Source organism: Pan paniscus, chromosome 1, assembly GCF_029289425.2.
Source record: "Pan paniscus chromosome 1, NHGRI_mPanPan1-v2.0_pri, whole genome shotgun sequence".
Classification (NCBI taxonomy): domain Eukaryota; kingdom Metazoa; phylum Chordata; class Mammalia; order Primates; family Hominidae; genus Pan; species Pan paniscus.
Window position 1 is genome coordinate 222297135 of NC_073249.2, and position 20359 is coordinate 222317493.

Genomic DNA, 20359 nt, shown 5'->3' on the forward strand with positions numbered 1-20359 from the left:
CAAGTTCATTCATTTTCAAAAGCAAAAGTTCACAAATATGTTTGCAGATGTTTCATTTACAGAATTTTTTTCATGTCATGGGTATGCCTTTAGAAAGATTAGTATGTTTTTATGTAAACCTGATAAGACCAGTTTTATCATGGGTTTTATTGCTGTTCACATACTGATTTCCTGGGATGACTTGGTGAACCTCCAGCTGATGTGTACACACTTTGCAGCAAGATTCACCTCTGTGGTGTGCACGTTTGGAGCATTGGAGCTTGGGCCTCATGTGGCCTTTGCCAGTAGGTTTTTTGGTGGATGAGTGCTGAGGTGGGAGCCGGTTCTGGTTTCTAGCCCTGGCTTATCTTTGTGACTTATCACTATTGCTTGTTGGACCTTGGGTGTGTACCAAGGGGTAGGACCACAGCAGAGATTCTCAGGTTTTTTTAAAATTCTGAAATGAAATGTTCTCTGCACCCCAATTAAGACAGCAAAAACAAGTAGAGCGAAGTGGGTTGAAGTGTGTATGAGGGTCTCATCCCCAGCCTCCTTGGCCCCATTGGTGGTGTTGGAGGATGGTTAGCGGTGAGCCAGGGCACCACAGACAGTGTGAAACCCTGCTCTGGCAGATGGCTAGAGTCCGTTGGGCTCTCTGAGGTGTGGCAGAGTTTCTGCTCGGCTGCACTGTTTGGTCTTCTCTCACGTTCCTAAAACACGTCCGTTTCAGCAGTCCAAGCAGGAGCTTTTTAGTACTCAGGTGCCTCATTTTTCTAAGGTAAAAGGACTGTGCATGTTATTTCAGTTTGTCACCTCTGTGCTGACTCCAGTGACAGATAATGTGTTCAGTGTTGTTATTGATGATTGGGATAATGCCTGGGGGACCTGAATAAGAGAACAGCTGACTGGGCAGCTTTTCTTCCTATAAGGAATGTCTCTCCTGATGGGACCGTATTTTGCTGCACTCCCACATGGTCTAGTTTGAGCCCTTATTATAAAATTGCTGTTAGAAATCCTGAAGCCATTACCGTCTTCCCCTGCCTGCCACTCCTGCGTCCTCCCCTCTCTCCTTGTCTCTTCTCTTCTCTCTCCTCTTCCTTCCCCTCTCCTCCCCTTTGGATAGGTATATACATAAATATTTCTTCTGTTTACTTTTAGGTCTATCGTGCCACTGTATTGCCTTTAATTTTTAAGTGCATAAACTATATTGGGGCATAAATGTTCTGAAGGTTTACTATCTTAAGGACACAAATGTATCAAGTTCTGCCATTTTCCACAAGGAGTACCACTTCCAAATCAGGAGTTTTTGACCTCAGCTCTGTTGACATTTGGGCCAGAGAATTCTTGGTGTGAGGCCATCCTGTGCACTAGAGGATGTTGAGCAGCATTCCCGGCCTCTGTTCACTGGGTGCCAGCAGGATCCCCCCAGTTGTGAGAGCCCTGAATGTCCACAGACAGTGCCAGATGTTTCCGGGGGGGTAAAATTGCCCCCAGTTGAGGGCCACTACTCTAAAGTGATTTAATTAACCAAAGCAGTGAACTAACCCTGGTCACAAACTTGACTCACTTTCCTGCACTGCGAAGGCACTCTTGTGCTTCTGCCTGTATTTCCTGCATAGTGGTGCCAGCCCCTCTCAAGTCAGGTCAGTTGGAAACCTAGGTGTGCCTGTCTCTGCCACTGCACCAGCCTCCTCTTTATCTCATTCAGTCATTCATCACTCAGTGAACTTTTATTGAGCACCTACATATACTCTGAGAAAAAACATCCCTGGTCTCATGACTGTTGAGTAGGAGTGGCAGATGTTAATCAAAGAAAAGTAGAAATAGAATTCAAAGCCCATAACTTTGGGGTAGTCAGATTTTAGAGTTTATGTTGTTTTGATTATTTCACCATTATTTACTATGAAATGAAGTCATGTGTGATCATGATTGTTTACTTTCTTAAACAACTCCTGCCGTTTTCCCTTGAGCAAATAATTGTCTCCTCTTTTTTTTTTTTTAATTGATATCTCCAAAGGCAGCCACTTTCAACTCTTAGCTGTGACTTATAGTCTTTACCTTTGTTTTCTAAATAATAGGCTTCTACTGCTATTTCTTAATTTACAATTTTAGACATTATATATTGAATTCTCATAATGACAGATGAAAATTTTAGCTCTTTTATACATTCCTGCCCATCTTTAAAGCACTCTGTCTTGCTACTGCTTGGCCTTGGATTCAGGCACTGTTGCAGGGGGCAGCAGAGCTGGTTGGAGGATTGAAATGGGGCTCTACTGGAAAATACTAGAGAGATCACTAAGAGAGGAGCTGGGGAAGCGGCCCTATAAGGTTGTTTACAAAACCCTGGGTTCACCCTGAAGCTGCACATGTGTGGGTCTGACCCCGAATGGCATACCAAAGACTTTGAGACTGTGGGGTTGACTACTTCCCAGTCCCAGAGCTGCCCGCTGGGTGGAGCCACATGCAGGAGGGATCCAAAGAACACTGCACGGGTTTTGAAAATGAAACTGACATTGAAACCACAGCCCACAGGGTGCTGGTCAGAAACTGTGTCCTGAACTCAACTGGGTCAATTCCTACCTAAATAAAAATACCAGCATTCTTCACAGGATTTAAATGAGACTCTATAATTTAATGTTCAAAGTGTCTATGATATGCTCTAAAATTAATTGTTATACCAAGAACCTGGAAAATACAGCTTGTAGAGAAAAGACATTTAACAGACACCAACATTGAGATGGCACAAATGTTAGAATTATCAGACAGAAAATTTAAAGCAGCCATAATAAAGATGCTCTAGTAAATAAGAGCAAACATTCTGGAAATAAATGGGAAGGTAGGCTGTCTCAGTAAAGAGATGGAAGATATAAAGAACAATCAAATGAAAATTTTAGATCTGAAAAACAAAATAACCAAAATAAAAAAATACTACATGGCCTAACAGCAGAATGGAGATGACAAAAGAGTTAGTGAACTTGACAATAAACCAATAGAAATTTATTCACCCTGAGCAACAGAGAAGATGATTGGAAGACAAGGGGCAAAGCCTCAGCATTGACCTGTAGGTCCCTACCAAAAAGGCTAGCACCCAGTCCTGGTAGAGGAGACTATGGTGTAGAAAAAAGTACTTGCAAAAATATTGGCTGAAAACTTCCCCAATTTGGCAAAAGACATAAATCTGCAGATCCAAGTTCAGTGAACCCCAGGGATAAATGTGACGAAATCTACACCCAGATAAATCATACGCAAACTGTTGAAAACTAAAGACGAAGAAGATTCTTAAAAACAGCTATAGAAAAATGACGCATTACTTACAGAGAAATAATAATTTGAGTGACTGTGGATTCCTCATCAGAAACCATGCCGACCAGAAGAAAAGTGGGACATTTTAAAAGTGCTAACAGAAAGACCTTGGAACTCAGAATTCTATGTCCAGTTAAAAAAAAATTTAAAAAAACAGAACAAAGATGTGAAATGAGGACATTCTCAGATGAACTGAAAGTAAGAGCATTCATTGGTAGCAGATAATTTGCTTAAAGAATTGCTAAAAGAATTTCTTCAGACAGAGGGGAAATGATACCAGATAGAAATTTGGGACATCAAGAATGAAGAAGGAACAACAGAAATGGTAAATATAATATTCTTCTCTTCTTCTTTAAAATATGATGGATGGTTGAAGCAGAAATTATAACAGTGTGGCTGGGTGCGGTGGCTCACGCTTGTAATCCCAGCACTTTGGGAGGCTGAGGTGGGCGAATCACCTGAGGTCAGGAGTTCAAGACCAGCCTGGCCAACATGGTGAAACCCTGTTATTACTAAAAATACTAAAATTAGCCGGGTGTGGTGGCGCATGCCTGTAATCCCAGCTACTCAGGAGGCTGAGGCAGGAGAATCACCTGAACCTGGGAGGCAGAGGTTGCAGTGAGCTGAGATTGCATCATTGCACTCCAGCCTGGGCAACAGAGCAAGACTCTTGTCTCAAAAACAAAACAAAACAAAACAAAACAAAGCTAAACTAAACTAAACACAGTGTTTGGTGAGATTTTAAAGGTATATAGATGTAATATTTAGAATATTACCTAAACTTAGTTGATAAAGCAATGGCAAGGTTTGAGAAGATTGACTATGATTTTGAAAGTTCTGCCTATGGTAAAATACTGTCAAATAGCATTGCATGGTACTCTTTTATGACATGAAAAGTCAATTGATGGAGCAAACTTGCATTGTGGTCTTGTTTTATGAAAGCTCTGCAGGCATCCCAACCTTCAGCAACCACTACTCTGATTAGGCAGCAGCCATCAATATCAAGGCACAACCCTCCACTAGCAAAAAGATTACAATGTTCTGGAAGGCTTAGATGATCCTTAGCATTTTTTTTTTTTTGAGACAGGGTCTTACTCTGTTGCCCTGGCTGGAGTGCAGTGGCACGATCATAGTTCACTGCAGCCTTGAACTCCTATGCTCCAGCAATCCTCACACCTCAGTGTCCTGAGTAGCTAGGACTACAGGCATGTGCCACCATGCCTGGGTAATTTTTTAATTTTTGTAGAGTTGAGGTCTTGCTGTGTTTCCTGGGATCATCTTGAGCTCCTGGGTTCAAGGGATCCTCCTACCTTGGCCTCCCAGAGTGTTGGGATTATAGGCGTGAGTCACCATACCTATAATGGCACAATGGTTAGCATTTTTTTAGCAAGAAAGTTTTTTTTGTTTTTTTTGTTTTTTTTTTTTGAGATGAAGTCCTGCTCTGTAACCCAGGCTGGAGTGCAGTGGTGCAGTCTCAGCTCACTGCAACCTCCTTCTCCCAGGTTCAAGCGATTCTTCTGGCTCAGCCTCCCAAGTAGCTGGGATTATAGGTGCCCACCACCATGCCTGGCTAATTTTTATATTTTTAGTAGAGATGGGGTTTCATCATGTTGGCCAGGCTTGTCTTGAACTCCTGACCTTAGGTGATCTGTGTGCCTCTCAAAGTGCTGGGATTGCAGATGTGAGTCACTGCACCCGGCCAGCAATAAAGTATTTTTAAATTAAGGTAGGTACAGTACTTTTTTTTTTTTTTAGACATATGCTATTACACACCTATTGACTACAGTATAGTATAAATACAACTTTTAAATGCACTGGGAAACCAAAAAATTCAGTGACTTGCTTTATTGTAGTGGTTTGGAACTGAACCTGTAGTATCTTTGAGGTATGCCTATAATTACATTACGTGTAAATAGTGTAAACACACCAGTTTAAAAGATATTGTCAGGCTTAATGAAAGACAAAGCCCAACTATATACTGTCTATAAGAAGTATACTTTAAATAAATATAATGTAAATTAAAAGAATGGAAAATATTATTTTCAAACACTAAAAGAAAACTGGAGTGGGTATATTACTATTGACACTATCAGACAAACTAGACTTCAGAATACAGGAAATTTCCAGGAATTAAGAGAGATAGTACACTTGATAAAAGGGTCAGTTGCCAAGACATAACAATCCTAAAATTGCTTGCATCTAACATAGAGCTTCAAAATACATGAAGCAAAAACTGATTGAACTGAAAGGAGAAATGGACAAATCCACAATTAGAGTTGGAGACTTCAGCATCCTCTCTAAGTAAACAAAGAACAACTAGCTATTCCATCAGCAATGATACAGAAGGACTGAACATCGCCATCGACCAACTGGATCGGAATGATATTTATAGAGCACTCTTCCCCAACAACAGCAGGATACACGTTGTTTACAAGTGCACATGGAACATTCATCAAGATAGACAATATCCTTGGTCATAAAACAAACTTCAGTTTTAAGAGAGTTGAGATTATACAGGATGTATTCTCAGATTATAATGGAATTGAACTAGAAATCAATAACAAAGATAATAAAAATTTTCAACCACTTGGAAATTAAACAATATGTAAAAATCCATAAATTAAAGAGTAAGCCTCACGGGAAAATAGAAGATATTGTGAACTTAACAGATATGGAAATAGAACATGTCAAAGTTCGTAGGAATGCAGCTCAAATATGCTTAGCGTTAGGTGCTTATATTAGAACAGAAAAAAGATCTTAATTCAGTGATCTGATCTTTGTCTTCAGAAACTAGAAAAAGAAGAGTAAAATAAACCCAAAGCTATTCAGAAGTCAATAGCAGCAGAAACCAATGAAATTGAAAACAAAAATAATAGATTAAAAATTAAAAAATAGCAAAAACCCAGTGAAACAAAAACCTGTTTGAAAATATCAGTAAAACTGATGAACTTCTAGCAAGACTGAAAAAGAAGGGAGGACACAAATGACTAATATTAGGAATGAAAGAAGGAATATCAGTACAGACCTCACGGGTATTAAAAGGATAATAAGGGAATACTACAAACAATTCTCTGCACATAAATTTGACAATTTAGGTGAAATGGATGAATGAATATGAAACTCCACATTGCCAAAACTCAGCCAAGATGAAGTAGATGACCTGAGTAGTCCTATAACTAATATGTAAGTTGAATTCATAGTTTAAAAACTTTAGAAAAAGAAATATTCAGGCCTATTCACTATGAATTCTATTAGACATGTAAAGAAGAAATAATGCCACTTTTATACAATCTATTTCAGAAAACAGAAAAGATGGGAGCAATTCCCAACTCATGAAATGAAGCCAGCATTACCCTGATATCAAAACCAGAAAAATAATATTAATAATAACAAGAAAACAGAACTGTGGACCCGTATCCTTCATAAACATAGGTGCAAAATACTCAACAAAATATTAGCAGATTGAGTCCAGCAATACGCAAAAAGAATAATACACTATAGCCAAGTGGAGCTTTATCCAGAGAATGCAAGTCTGTTTTCTATTTGGAAATCAATAAATGTAATTCATTATAGTAACAGCCTAAAGAAGGAAAACCATATGATCCTGGCAATTGATACTGAAAAAACATTTGACGATATTCAGCATCAGTTTATGATTAAAAACTGAGCAAACTAGCAATAAAAGAAAACTTCCTTAGCATAATCAGTGATGTCTACAAAAACTCTTTAGTTAACATCATACTTAATGGTGAAAGACTGATTGCTTTCCCCCTAAGATTAGGAACAAGTAAAGGATGTCCACTGTTAGCAGTCAACGTCATGTTCAGTATTGCACTGGAAGTTGTAGTCAGTGCTGTAAGTCAGGAAAACAAAAGACCTACACATTAGAAGGAAGAAACAAAACTGTCCTTATTTGCAGAAAACGTGATTGTCTATGCCAAAGATTCTGAGGAGTCTACAAAAAAGTCCTTTTAGAATGAGTAAGTGGGTTTAGTGAGGTTGCAGGATAACACAGGAAGTCAACATGAAAAATCAATCCTATTTCTGTATACTAGCACGGAAAAATTGAAAGCAAAATACAGAAACAGTATTGTTTACAAAGCCTGCCCTCCATGAACTAAATCTAACAAAATAGTTATGGGATCTGTATGCTGAAAACAATAAAACTGTCCTTTTGCTAGTTGTCATTGTGGTTATTCTTAGGTGAAATCAAAGAAGACCTAAATAATTGGAGAGACGTAACATGTTTATGTCTTGGGAAACTCAACATAGTAAAGCTGTCAGTTCTGCCCAAGATAGATCTAGAGATTTTATGCAGTTTCAGTCAAAATCTCAGCAGGATTTTTTTGGCGATATAGACAAGCTGATTCTGAAATTTATATGGAAAGCTAAAGGAATTAGAAGAGTCAAAATAGTTTTGAAAAAAGAACAGTAAAGTTGGAGGAATCATACTACACAGTTTAAACACTTACTGTACAGCTACACTGATTAATATAATTAGTATCAAGGAATTCGGTGAATGGAACAGACTAGAGAGTCCAGAAATAAAGTTTGGAAGTGCCTTATGAAATTAAATATGCCATATGACCCAGCAGTCCTACTTTTGGAGAAATGAAACCTGTATTCACACAAACATATGTGTTTGTAGCAGGTCTGTTTATAATCACCCAAACCAGAAACTACCCAAATGTTTGTGAGTGAATGGATAAATAAACTGGTACATCCGTACAATAGAATATCACTCAGTAATAAAAAAAGAAACAGTTTGATGTGTATGTAACAACTTGGATGAATCTCCTCAGTCTTATGCTAAATGAAAGAAGCTGGTCTCAAAAGTTATACATTATGTAATTCCATGTGTTGGACCTTTTTTTGACATTCTCAAAAAGACAAAATGACAGTGCTGGGGAAGCAGTCATAGATTGCCCGGGTTAGGCATGGGCTGGGTGTGGCTGCAGAGGGGCAGGGCAGGGCAAGGGAGCACCCTGGGGGGATGGGGCTGGCCTGCACCCTGAGTGTGGTGCTGGTTATGTGAATCTGTGCATGTGCCAAAACCCACAGAGCCATACCCAGAATAAAGATGTCAGTTTCACATAGGTCAATGACAACATTCACAACTCGAGAGAGATTGCGATTTCTGCTTGGGTAAGGGTCATTCCATGATCATATGGTCTGCAGGGCTTTTAGTGCCACACCAATTGCTTTTTGCTCAAACTACTTGATTATAATCTGAGAACATGTGGCATCAGAAGCCTCTGATTTCACGTAGACTTTGTTTTAGGGCAGAGCCTGCTGTTCCTGGTTGGATCATTCTGATAGGCGTGCTGATGAAGGGAGTGGCCATCACTGCTCTTCTGGTCCATTGCAGGTGAAGCAGGTGGAGTCGGGTACACTCCGGTTCCAGTTCTCGCTGGGCTCAGAAGAACACCTGGATGCACCCACGGAGGCTGTCAGTGGCCCCAAAGTGGAGCGGCGGCCTTCCAGGAAACCACCCACGTCCCCTTCGAGTAAGTGTTTCCAGAGAGCTGACTGGCCAGGCACATGGCAGGCAGCACTTCCATCTCTTCCCGGGGAAAGGCACTTAGTCTAGTACGGTAATCACCACATTTGTAAGATAATCGTCGTAGATTGCATTAATGGTATCTGTTAGTTGGGTTTTTGCTTAATACCAAGGTGTAGAATTGGACAGTGATGAAGTGTGGCCCAGAAGCTTGTGCTTCAGCCCAGAGTCAGCTCAGTTACTTGACAGCTCCCCAACTAAGTATTTAAAAGGACACGTCACATGGGTGCCCTGCAAATGTGGCACCCATGTGCCACATTTAGTTTACAGTTTACATTTTACAGTTTACAGTTTACAGTTTACCATTTTACAGTTGGTGGAAGCAGCACACCCGAGAGTTAGAGGGTGGTCGAGAGCCGAGGACCGCCACCTTGAGTTTGCACTGTTAAAGTAGCCGTCTGTCTACTCACCTTGAAGCCCTGCCCGAAAGTTAGGAGTGTGTGATCTGAGTCTGTGGCTTTAAGAAAAGGAGTCACAATTGGCTGCAAGCAGCAAGGGCTGCCAGCAGAGGTAGAGTCCTGGCCCTGTGGGTGGCAGCGAGTCCACATGGTTAGGAGGTTAAAGAGTTCTTATTGGCCGTCAGCCTAGCTGCTTCTGCTGAGGCAGTACCCTGTGCTCAGAGCCTCTTGGTTTAGACCCATGTCCTGGTTGAGAATTCCACCTATACTGAAGTGAGGGGCGGAAGGTACGAGGGAGTGTTGGAGTAGTCCACCTGAATGAGTATGGGGCCTTGGCTCTAGGCGTCTGGAGCTCTCACCACTGAAGGTTCTAGGATCCCTAGTCGCAGGTGATGACTTCCTTCTTTCTGCCTGTTCCAGATGGCAAGATAGGGAATGAGCAAACGTGCAAGCCCGGGAGGGAGCTTTGTGTTCCTCTGGGCTCCAGCTGGTGATGCCCGGGTGTCGAGGGAGGAGTTGCTTTCTGTGCTCGGCTATGGCCCCAAGTCCTGCTACAAAGCTGCTGGTGCTTCCATCACTCAGGAGGGGTTTTCTTCATGGATTGAGATTCTAATTTATGGGAACTGGTCTTGTTGAATTTGATTTTACAGTTGGTGGAAGCAGCACATGCATTTCTAAGTTGATGAATTTGATGAAGTTGATGATTTTCTGAGATACCTAATACAGTGCAAATGCTATGTAAATTGTACTGTTTAGGGAATAATGACAAGAAAAAAAGAGTCTGTACGTGTTCAGTGCAGACACATTTAAAAAAAAATATTTTCAGCCCAAGTCTGGTTGAATTCATGGATGCAGAAACCATGGACCTACTCTGTACTCTGATTTTTGATTAAGTTACTTAAAAGTACAATAGTAATACATAATAAACATGGTCTTTCAGGATTCTCTGAGCTATCTAAGAATATTCCGGTACCAAAACTTAATAGTTGATTTCTTTGGGACAAACTACATCATTAAGTATTTTCCTTCTTTTCATAGAGGTGATGCATTTGATGGTTTTAATTGTTTTGTTTTTTCAGTGTTTGAATTTTGTGCCTAACAGCTTGTTCTCAAGATTTCTGTTTACCACCAGTGTGTACATTAATAATCCCATCTTTATAAACGGCACTGAAATGTACAGTCCCCCTTGTACTAGAATCCCTTGTGGTGGTGGGTGTTAGGCATGCATGCATTTCCTGTCAGAGTCGGTTTAGAATGAATTTCCAATTTCATTTGATAAAATTGAATGCATTCAAGGCATAGGACACATAATTTCAAAAAACTAAACAAAGGGTCATAATAAAGGATCATTTAAAACAACCCATTCCTGGCCAGGCACGGTGGCTCACGCCTGTAATCCCAGCACTTTGGGAGGCCGAGGCAGGTGGATCACAAGGTCAGGAGATCGAGACCATTCTGGCTAACACGGTGAAACCCCGTCTCTACTAAAAATACAAAAAATTAGCTGGATGTGGTGGCGGGCGCCTGTAGTCCCAGTTACTTGGGAGGCTGAGGCAGGAGAACGGCGTGAACCCGGGAGGCAGAGCTTGCAGTGAGCCGAGATTGTGCCACTGCACTCCAGCCTGGGCGACAGAGCAAGACTCTGTCTCAAAAAACAAAACAAAACAAACAAAAAAAACCCATTCCCTGCTTACATCTGGTATCTTTCCTTCTTTGACATACACTCTTTGACATATAGTTATATTTTAAAAATAAAATACCTATCAACCTTTGAGAAACATAATTATGAAAAACAGAGGACCTTAGATTATAAATTGGGTATATTTTGTAATTAAATACAAACATGATTAGAGTTATCCCTCGGTATCCGTGGGGGACTGGTTCCACATGCTCAAGTCCCTTATATAAAATGGTGTGGTATTTGCCTGTAATCTACACACATCCTCCTCTGTACTTTAAATCATCTTTAGGCTACTTACAATACCTAATACAGTGCAAATGCTATGTAAATCATTGTACTGTTTAGGGAATAATGACAAGAAAAAAAGAGTCTGTACGTGTTCAGTGCAGATACAACCATCCATTTTTAAAAAAATATTTTCAATCCAAGGCTGGTTGAATTCATGGATGCAGAACCCATGGATCCACTCTGTACTGTGATTTTTGATTAAGTTACTTAGAAGTACAGTAGTAATACATAATAAACATAGTTTGCCCATGTCTGTAGAAATGCCTGAACAGAGAATGAACCTGTATAGCTAGCTTTCAGGAAAAATATGACTACCTTCTCTGGAAAGAAATTTTCATGTGTTTAAATTATGATACAGGCCAGGCATGGTGGCTCATGCGTGTAATCCTAGCACTTTAGAAGGCTGAGGCAGGAGGATCACTTGAGCTCAGGAGTTCAAGACCAGCCTGGGCAACATAGCAAGACCCCATTTCTACTAAAAATAAAACAAATTAGCTATGCGCGGTGGTGTGCACCTTTAGTCCCCGCTACTCAGGAGGCCAAGGCAAGAGGATTGGTTGAGCCCGGGAGATTGAGGCTGCAGTGAGCCGTGATTACGCCAGTGCACTCCAGCCTGGGCAAAAGAGTGAGGCCTTGTCTCAAAAATAAATAAGTAAATAAAGATATAGTTATGGCACTGGAAAAGAGCAGCTAGTTATGTTTTGAAGACCTTCTAATCAAATTAACTATAAACTCTGATGGGCTGATCCTGCTGTCGGGCTTTTGGGCTGGATCAATTTGTGGATGCTGTCTGTGGGCTTTGGTTTTACTTCCCTGGTTGCCCTGTTTTCATGAGGCGTTTGGAGGAGATTTTAAAACCAGTCTGCCACTGCCTCTGCTTGCCCAGAATGATTCTTTAACCGATTTTTTTGCCAGGGTTCCTTGAGCTTCTTAGATCTCTAGATTTATAGTTTTCATCACATTTGGAAAAATTGTGGTCATTATTTCTTCACATATTTCTTCTGTCTTTCTCTCTCATCCTCTCATTCAGAGGCCCCAGTTACGTGTTTATCAGGCTGCCAGAAATTGCCTCACAGCTCGTTGATACTCTGTTCACTTTTATTCATAACCTTCTTTTGCTGTGTGTTTCATTTTAGATAGTTTCTGTCTTCAAGTTCTTTTCTTCTGGAGTGTCTGATCTGCCATTTATCCTTTTCAGTATACTTTTCATCTCAGATATTATAGTTTTCATCTCTAGAAGTTCGTCTGGGCTTGTTTTATTCTTCCGTGTCTTGACTTAACATGTTCAGTGTTTCCTCTGGCTTTTTGAACTTAAGAAATACAGTTATAACTACTTTAATATCCTGGCTTGCTAATTCTAATATCTTTGTCAGTTCAGGATCAGTTTTGATTGATAGATTTTTGTCCTGATTGGGTTCTGTTTTCCTGCCTCTTTGGATGTCTGATAACTTTTGATGGGCTCCAGATACTGAGAATTTTCTCTTATTGGATACTGAATGTTTTTGTATCTGATAAATATTCTTAAGCTTTGAAAATTGTTAGATCCTTTTGGGTCTTGCTATTAAGATTGGTTAGGTGAGATCAGATCAGCATTTCATCTAGGGCTGATTATTCCTCACTGAAATGACAGGTGCCCTCCGAGGGCTCTGCCCGGTGTCCCATGAAGAATGAGGATTACCAGGTGGCTGGAGGGAACAGTGCTATGTCTGCCTGCCCTGTGAAGACCAGGCCCTGTTCCCTGTAATCCTCTCTGGTGGTTCTTTCTCTTTTGGCCTTAGGAAGTTTCCTGATCCGCACTCTACTGAATGCTAGGGTGGGACCCTTTGTAAATGGCTGGCATTCTCTCTCTGTGCTGCTCATCCTGTCTGGTGCAAACTCACTGAACACAGTAAGCTGGGGTCAGGGTAGGCCTTCCCTCTTCTGTTTCCCAGCCCTTGGGATCACTCTCCTTTGTTGCCTGAAGTCCACTGTCTTGAAAACCACTGTTCTACGTATTTTGTGTTTAAAAGAAAATGTATTTTAGATGGGAGGGTCAATCTGATCACTGTTACTCTTCTTGGCCAGAAGTAGAAGTCCTGTTAATGGTCTCTTGGCTGCTGAAATCATCCCCACCGGGGCCGATCATCCCGGGGTTTGAAAGCGTTTTCTAGCTGTGTGTGCTACTTGTGATTCACTCACCATGCTGCGTGTTTTCCGGACTTTTGAGTCTTGGCTCATGCTCTCCGCCTGGTGTGTCTTTCTCCCATACGCTGCATTTATTTTCTTTTAGGATATATTCCAGGGTTTTTGTTTTGTTTTGCTTTTAGAGATAAATTCTCACTTCGTTGCTCTGGCTGGAGTGCATGCCATAATCACAGCTCACTGTAGCCTTGAACTCCTGAGCTCAAGCAATCCACCTGCCTCAGCCTCCTGAGTAGCCAGGACTACAGGGAGTGCCACCGTGCCCGGCTAAGCCAGGACTGCAGGCAGTGCCACCGTGCCCGGCTAAGCCAGGACTGCAGGCAGTGCCACCGTGCCCGGCTAAGCCAGGACTGCAGGCAGTGCCACCGTGCCCGGCTAAGCCAGGACTGCAGACAGCGTCACCGTGCCTGGCTAAGTTTTTTGTTTTGTAGAGATATGGTCTTGCTATGTTGTACAGGCTGCTCTTGAACTCCTGGCCTCAAGTGGTCCTCCCACCTTGGCCTCCCAAAATGCTGGGGTTATTTTTTAATTTAAAAAAAAAACCATAGTCAAGAATAGCCAAGGCAATTTTGAAGAAGGAGGGAGGCTTCACCTTTCTTAGTTTTCAGACTTACTGTAATGTTCTAATTTCTAGAACAAGTATAGCATTGATACAGAGAGAGATAAATAGATAATGGGACAAAATATAAAGTGTGATATGTGACAACTTGAAGAGAAGGAATATATTAGTTTCTGGTTGCTGTTACAACAAATTAGTGACGTTGCAACAGGAGCTTATTATCCTAAAATTCTGGAGGTCAGAAGTCCAAAGTGGGTCCTACAGTCTTAAATCGAGGGCTCAGCGGGGCTGTGCTCCTTCTGGAGGCTCCAGGGGAAAATCCATTTCCTCTCCTTTTCCAGCTGCTAGAGGCCACCTGCGTCCCTTGGCTCCTTCTTCCATCTTCAAAGGCAGCCATGTAGCACTTTCCAGTCGTCACTGAACTCTGACCCTCCTGCCTCCCTGCCTTTCACTTACAAAGACTATTGTGAGTACATTGGGCCCACCTGGATAATCCAGGGTCATCCCCCCATCTCAGGGTCAGCTGATGAGCACCTTAGTCCCTTGGCATTGAACATATGTATAGGTTCTGGGGTTAGGACGTGGGTATCTCTGGGGTGGCAGCAGTTACTCCGCTTACCGCAAGGAGTAGCAGTCAGTAAATGGTGTGGCGTGATCCCTTGCCCACATGGAAAATATAAAATTCAGTCCTAGCTTCATGTCATGTACAATAATAAATTCCAGATGGCCTAAAAACCAAAACTTCAGAAATGTTAGAATTAGAAGATCAGAAAGAAGAAAGATTATAGAAAGAAGCCCTCCAAATCAATAAGAAATAGACAGCAGGAAAGAAAAATGGACAGTGCTCAGCAGTTGCGGGGCGATCGCTAACGCTGTCGTCATATGAAGAGGGAATTTATAGAGAAGAAACCAGAATAACCAATAACCGTAAACAAATGAAAACGTGCTCAGTATTACTGGTAATCAGAGAAGTGAAAATAAAATGACAAACAGTTTTATTCCCCTCATATTGGAGAAATCCAGATGTCTAATAGTGCAAAAGTTCCTGAGGATGTGGATAAAGCAGAACTCTTACCACCGTGGGAAGAATGGGATGTGTGCAGCCGCTTTGAAGAGTGATTTTGTAATATTTAGTTAATATCCTACAACTCAGAAGTGCCATTTCCAGACGCCTGTTAGAGAGAACAACCGGTTCATGTGTATAAGGAGACATGGGCGGGCTCAGCATCACAGCAGCTGCTGGTTTCCCAGTCAGGGAATGGATAAACTGACTTACTTGGACAGTGAAATGCTGTGTGTCGGTTAAATGAATGAAATAGATCTATGCGTATCAGGTGGATAAACCTTCACAAAGGCATGTTGAGTGAACACAAGTTCTGAAAGGAAATGAACAATGTGGTAGCATTTAAGTAACTTTCAAAACAATTGCATGTATTGCTTATGAATGCATACTTATTGAATATTAGAGCAGTTACTTAATGTCTGTGTCCCTGTTTCCTCAGCTGTAAAATGGGATGGATTAAATACTTAAAGTATGAAAAACAAACTTGAGAAATCTTAGAAAAAGACATTGGAGAATATTTTTATGGCCTTTGGGTTAGGAAGGCCTTCTTAAGCAAGATAGACAAAGCATAAACCAAAGAGACGATTGAGAAATAAGATTATATTAAAATATAAAACTTCTGTGTGAGAAAAGACTCTGTAAACAAAGTTAGAAGACAGACCTCAGGCTGAAAGATATTTGCAATACATATGACCATTAGAAATGAATGAAGGAAGTCAGATGAGAAGATTAGAAAGAAGGATTACAGAAAGACCTTCTCCAAATCACTAAGAAGCAGATAAACCACAGAAAAGAAAAATGGGCAAAGGAGAGCCAAGGACTGGGGGGAGGATGAAATGAGTAAAGATATGTCCAGGTGCTCGGGGCTGCCTGGCGTGGAGCAGATGCCCAGCGATTGTCGGGCGATCATTAACGTTGTCCCCATGCCACTGCCATTGTGGTTCTTCTGGTTGGCAGCATTGAGGGAAGCGACCACATGTACGTACCCCTTCAACTACTGGTTCAATTAACACGGGGCCGCCAGGGCAGGAGCAGCTGGAGCACATCTCTACGGAGCTCCTCTGGACCCCAGAGTCTTTGATGGGTGAAAACAGCTAACCCCGGCCGGGCGCAGTGGCTCATGCCTATAATCCCAGCATGTTGGGAGGCTGAGGTGGGAGGATGGCTTGAAGCCAAGAGTTCGAGATCAGCCTGGGTAACATGGCAAGGCCCTGACTCTACAAAAAACTTAAGGCCAGGCGCGGTGGCTCATGCCTGTAATCCCAGCACTTTGGGAGGTTCAGGTGGGCATATCATGAGGTTCAGGAGATTGAGACCATCCTGGCTAACATGGTGAAACCCTATCTCTACTAAAAATACAAAAAATCAGCTGGCGTGGTGGCACGCGCCTGTAGTCCCAGCTACTCGGGAGGCTGGGGCAAGAGATCTCTTGAACCTGGGAGGCAGAGGTTGCAGTGAGCCGAGATTGCACCACTGCACTCCAGCCTGGACGATAGAGTGAGACTCTGTCTCTAGATAGATAGATAGGTAGATAGATAGATAAGTAAATAAATGCATACAGTAGCTGGGTGTGGTAGCATGTGCCTGTAGTCTCAGCTACTTGGGAGGCTGAGGCAGGAGAATTGCTTGAACCCAGGAATTCGAGGCTGCAGTGAACTATGATCACGTCACTGTACTCTAGCCTGGGCATCAGAGCCAGACTTTGCCTCTAAAAAAAACCCACAAACAAACACAGCTGGCCCTGACTGCATCCACGAAAGTAGGTTCTGGGTGGGCCCAGAAAGCTCAGTGTTGGCTATGCCTCTACCATTTTATATTAGCCATTCTGCAAACACTTTAGGGCATGCTGACTCAGATAGGGCTTGTTCAGGTGGTCCTCCTTTTCTCCTACCCACCCTCCATTCAGCAAAGACTTGCGGAGAGTCTGTGATGTGCCAGGTACTTGGTTAGGCTCCTGTCCCAGTGGAGCTTTAAAAACAGACAATAAACAAACTACCAAATACGTGAGGTAGCAAGAAGAATCACGTGCCATCTGCTCTGGGATGTTAGTGAGGGTAGCTGCATGTGGGGACAGGGCACTGTGGGAACAACCTGTACCTTCTGCTTAGTACTGCTGAGAACCTAAAAAACTGTTCAAAAAAAGTATTAAAAAAGAGAGAATGACTTGTGGGGAGTTTTACAGTTATGTCCATCTTGATGTGATTAACTTGTATTTGGGATTTCTGTTTCTGTAATTGAGGCCCAATTATAGAAGAGGTCAGCAAACTTTTTCTGTAAAGGCCGAATAGTAAGTATTTTAGGATTTGTGGGCAAGATGGTCTCTGTCACAGCTACTCATCTCTGCTGGTATATATAGGTGATATGTTAATGAATGAACGTGGCTGTGTTCTAATGAAACTTTGTTGATACACACAGATTGGTAGCTGAATCGACCTGTGGACCATAGTTTGCAGACCCCTGATCTGCAGCTTTCTCTTATGTCATAATCCAGAGGAAGCTGTCCATTTTTTTCTGGGCTGTAAAATAGTTTAAACAAAAGGCAAGACCTGTTTCTTGAAGGTCTGATAAAACTTCTCTGTGAAACCACTGAAGGGATTTTTGACAACCAATTACATTTCTCTTCATGGTTATTGGTCTATTTATGTTTTTTTTCCACTTCATCTTGTGTTAACTTTTGGGATACACATCCTCTAAAAAAAATGGCCAATTTCCTCTAGTTTACAAGGATGCTGTGATAAAGTTTGTAACTAATTTAAACATTCAATATGCGCCTGTGATTAGATTCCTTCCTTCGCTTTCTATCTTGGGAGGACTCTTCCTTTTTCGGTCAGGCTTATGAGAGGTTTGTATATTTCATTAGTCTCTTCAAAGAATCAGCTGTTACTTTTACTTACTGGTTCTCTTGTTTTTAAGTTATTAATTTTTTCTTTAATCTTAATTTAATTCTATATTTTATCTTTATTCATCCTCTTTGAAAAGCAGAATTCTTAGCTTATTTGCTCATCGTGTTTAATAATAAAATCATTTAAGATTCTGCAATTTTCTTCCAAGTACATCTTTTACCCCATTTCATAGGTTTTGATTTGGAGTGTTATTTCCTACATTGTTGAGTTCCATTTTTATTTCCTTTTTACCTACAACTTGAAAATGTCTTTAAATATTCCCACATTTAAAAAGGCATATATTAAACTTTCCTTGCCCTCTCTTATGGAAACCTGTACTTATCTGTAAAGCCCTGCCTAAGGGTCTTGTCCATGGCAGAGCTTTGTTTTCAGCATCCCACAGCCCTTTGCAGACACCACCTTTTATTTTATATCCTTGTGTGTTGTCTGATTCCTTCCTTCCCTGCTACTGTTCTTAGAGGGTATTAGTCGAATTTGCTATGGTAACAAATAATCTCCAGATCTCGGTAGCTTAAAATAAAAAGGTTTATTTCTCACTCTTGCTGCGTGCGCATTGCAGTTGGTGGTGGCTCTGCTCATCCTGGTCCCAGAGGGTGTCCGCCATCTTGAATATTGCTGGGTTGCGCCAGCAGGAAGGGGAGGCCTTGGGGAGGATCTTGTACCATCAGTTACGGCTCTGGCCCAGAAATGGCACACGTCACTTCTCTCCCTCCCGGGTTAGAAGTAGCCACGTGGCCTCCCAAGTCACAAGGGGACTGGGGACTGACTCATCGTATGCCTGGAAGGTAAAGAGGTGCAGATACTTGGTGCATTTATTTGCTCCACGCTGAAGAGTCTTATCATTGAAGCAGCTCACGGTGGGGACTGTTTCATTCATCTGTACATTGCCTGATGAGTCCTGGCCCACAGTAAAACATTCAGTACATATTTGTAGAGTGAATGAATTAATCAAAACCCTTTTGTATACAAGGGATAGAAACCTGACTCAAAATAGCTTCAACAAGAGAGAATGTATTGGCTCATGTGTCAGAAAAGCCTAGAGGTAGAGCTGATGTTAGGCATGGCTGGATCCCGGCACTCAAAGGATGCCATTAAGACTCCATCTGTTCGTCTCTCTCCCTCATGCCCCTACCCCCTCCCCTCCCCTTTAAGCTCTCCTTTCTTCAGTGTTGGCTTCTTTCCGGGTAGAGTTTCTCCACATGGTGAGCCCAGGAGCTGCCAGGTAATCCTGGGCTTAGGAATCCCAACAGAAAGGCCCTGATTGACTCAGTTGTTCCAGTGGGAGTCCTCCTGTCTTTACCGTGTAACACCTGATGGGGATGGGGGTGGGGACAGTTGGCCTTGGTCACACACCCTTCTTGGTGTGGGGGTTGGGGCCACCCCTGACTGTATGGTTAAGGGCTGGGAGGGTGATTCCCTAAAGGAAAACCACCAGAAGAGAGTACGGATTCAGGGTCGGTGAAGTTGACAGATAGTGGCTGCCTCTGGGTTGGGGCTCCTGGTCTCCCGATCCCAGTCCAGGGTCTTTCCCTGCCACTGCCGCTTTGGCTGCACTCTTGCATTCCAGCTTTGCCCAGCTATTCTTGCATTTTGCCGTCAGTGAATGCATAGACTTGAGTAGTTCCTGTGACTCTTTCTTTTGTTTGAGAAGGACGAAGACAGGTAAGAAGCAGCCTGTCCTCCTTCTAGAAGCCTGCTGTGCTTTTAGTAGAGATGGGGTTTCGCCATGTTGGCCAGGCTGCTCTTGAACTCCTGACCTCAGGTGATCCGCCCACCTTGGCCCCAGAATGCTGGGATTACAGGCATGAGCCACCGCACCCAGCCTAGCTTGACTTCTTAAGATGCAGAGCTGTGGGGAACCATGCTTTGAGTTCCTCACCAGAAGATTTACTGTCATATCCTTGGCGGAGAGGAGTGTGCCTTGGTTACTGGAAGGACCAGGAGTTGAACGGTGGTGCAAATGAGCTGTAGCAGCATAATCTACTTCTCAGTCACTGTTTGGGGACCAGCAAATCTACATGGATGGACCCTGATTTCACTGAGTTTATTTAATTTGGATTTATGGCTGCATTCATGTCACATTAAATGATTACCTTCAGCCCAGGTTCCAAGCATCGGAAGACATTGTCTCTCAAAACCCAATGTAAGAGACTTTTAAATATCCACTAGTGTTTAACTTATGATGGAAACTTTTCATACTTCAGTATTTCACCAACTTATATGGTTCCTTTGGAGATCTTAACGATATGCGGCTGTCACTTTAAGTGAGGTACTTTGGCTCTCGGTTATGAATAATCCTTTTTATTTTCTCTGTAACATTGCAAGGGAGCAAAGGTTCATTCATCACTTACCACAGAAGAGTGTGCATTGAGCCGCTAGAGGGCACTCAGTCTTTATTTTTTTGTAACTTGGAATTTCCCTGACCTATATTTTGCTTTTGAATG

General features: G+C 42.1%; 1 protein-coding gene across 10 annotated transcripts in view; it reads left to right on the plus strand.

The window, feature by feature from the left end:
* The window catches only part of NPHP4 (nephrocystin 4), a 135913-nt gene that overhangs the window by 62678 nt on the left and 52876 nt on the right, over positions 1–20359 (plus strand). For all 10 annotated transcript variants that reach the window (XR_008621169.2, XR_004670107.3, XM_034954042.3 and 7 more), the window contains one exon: positions 8651–8789. Coding sequence is in view for 8 of the 10 variants with exons in the window: in XM_034954042.3 (XP_034809933.3) it covers positions 8651–8789 (139 nt within the window). In the remaining 2 variants the exon portion in view is untranslated. The remainder of the gene's footprint in view (positions 1–8650; positions 8790–20359) is intronic.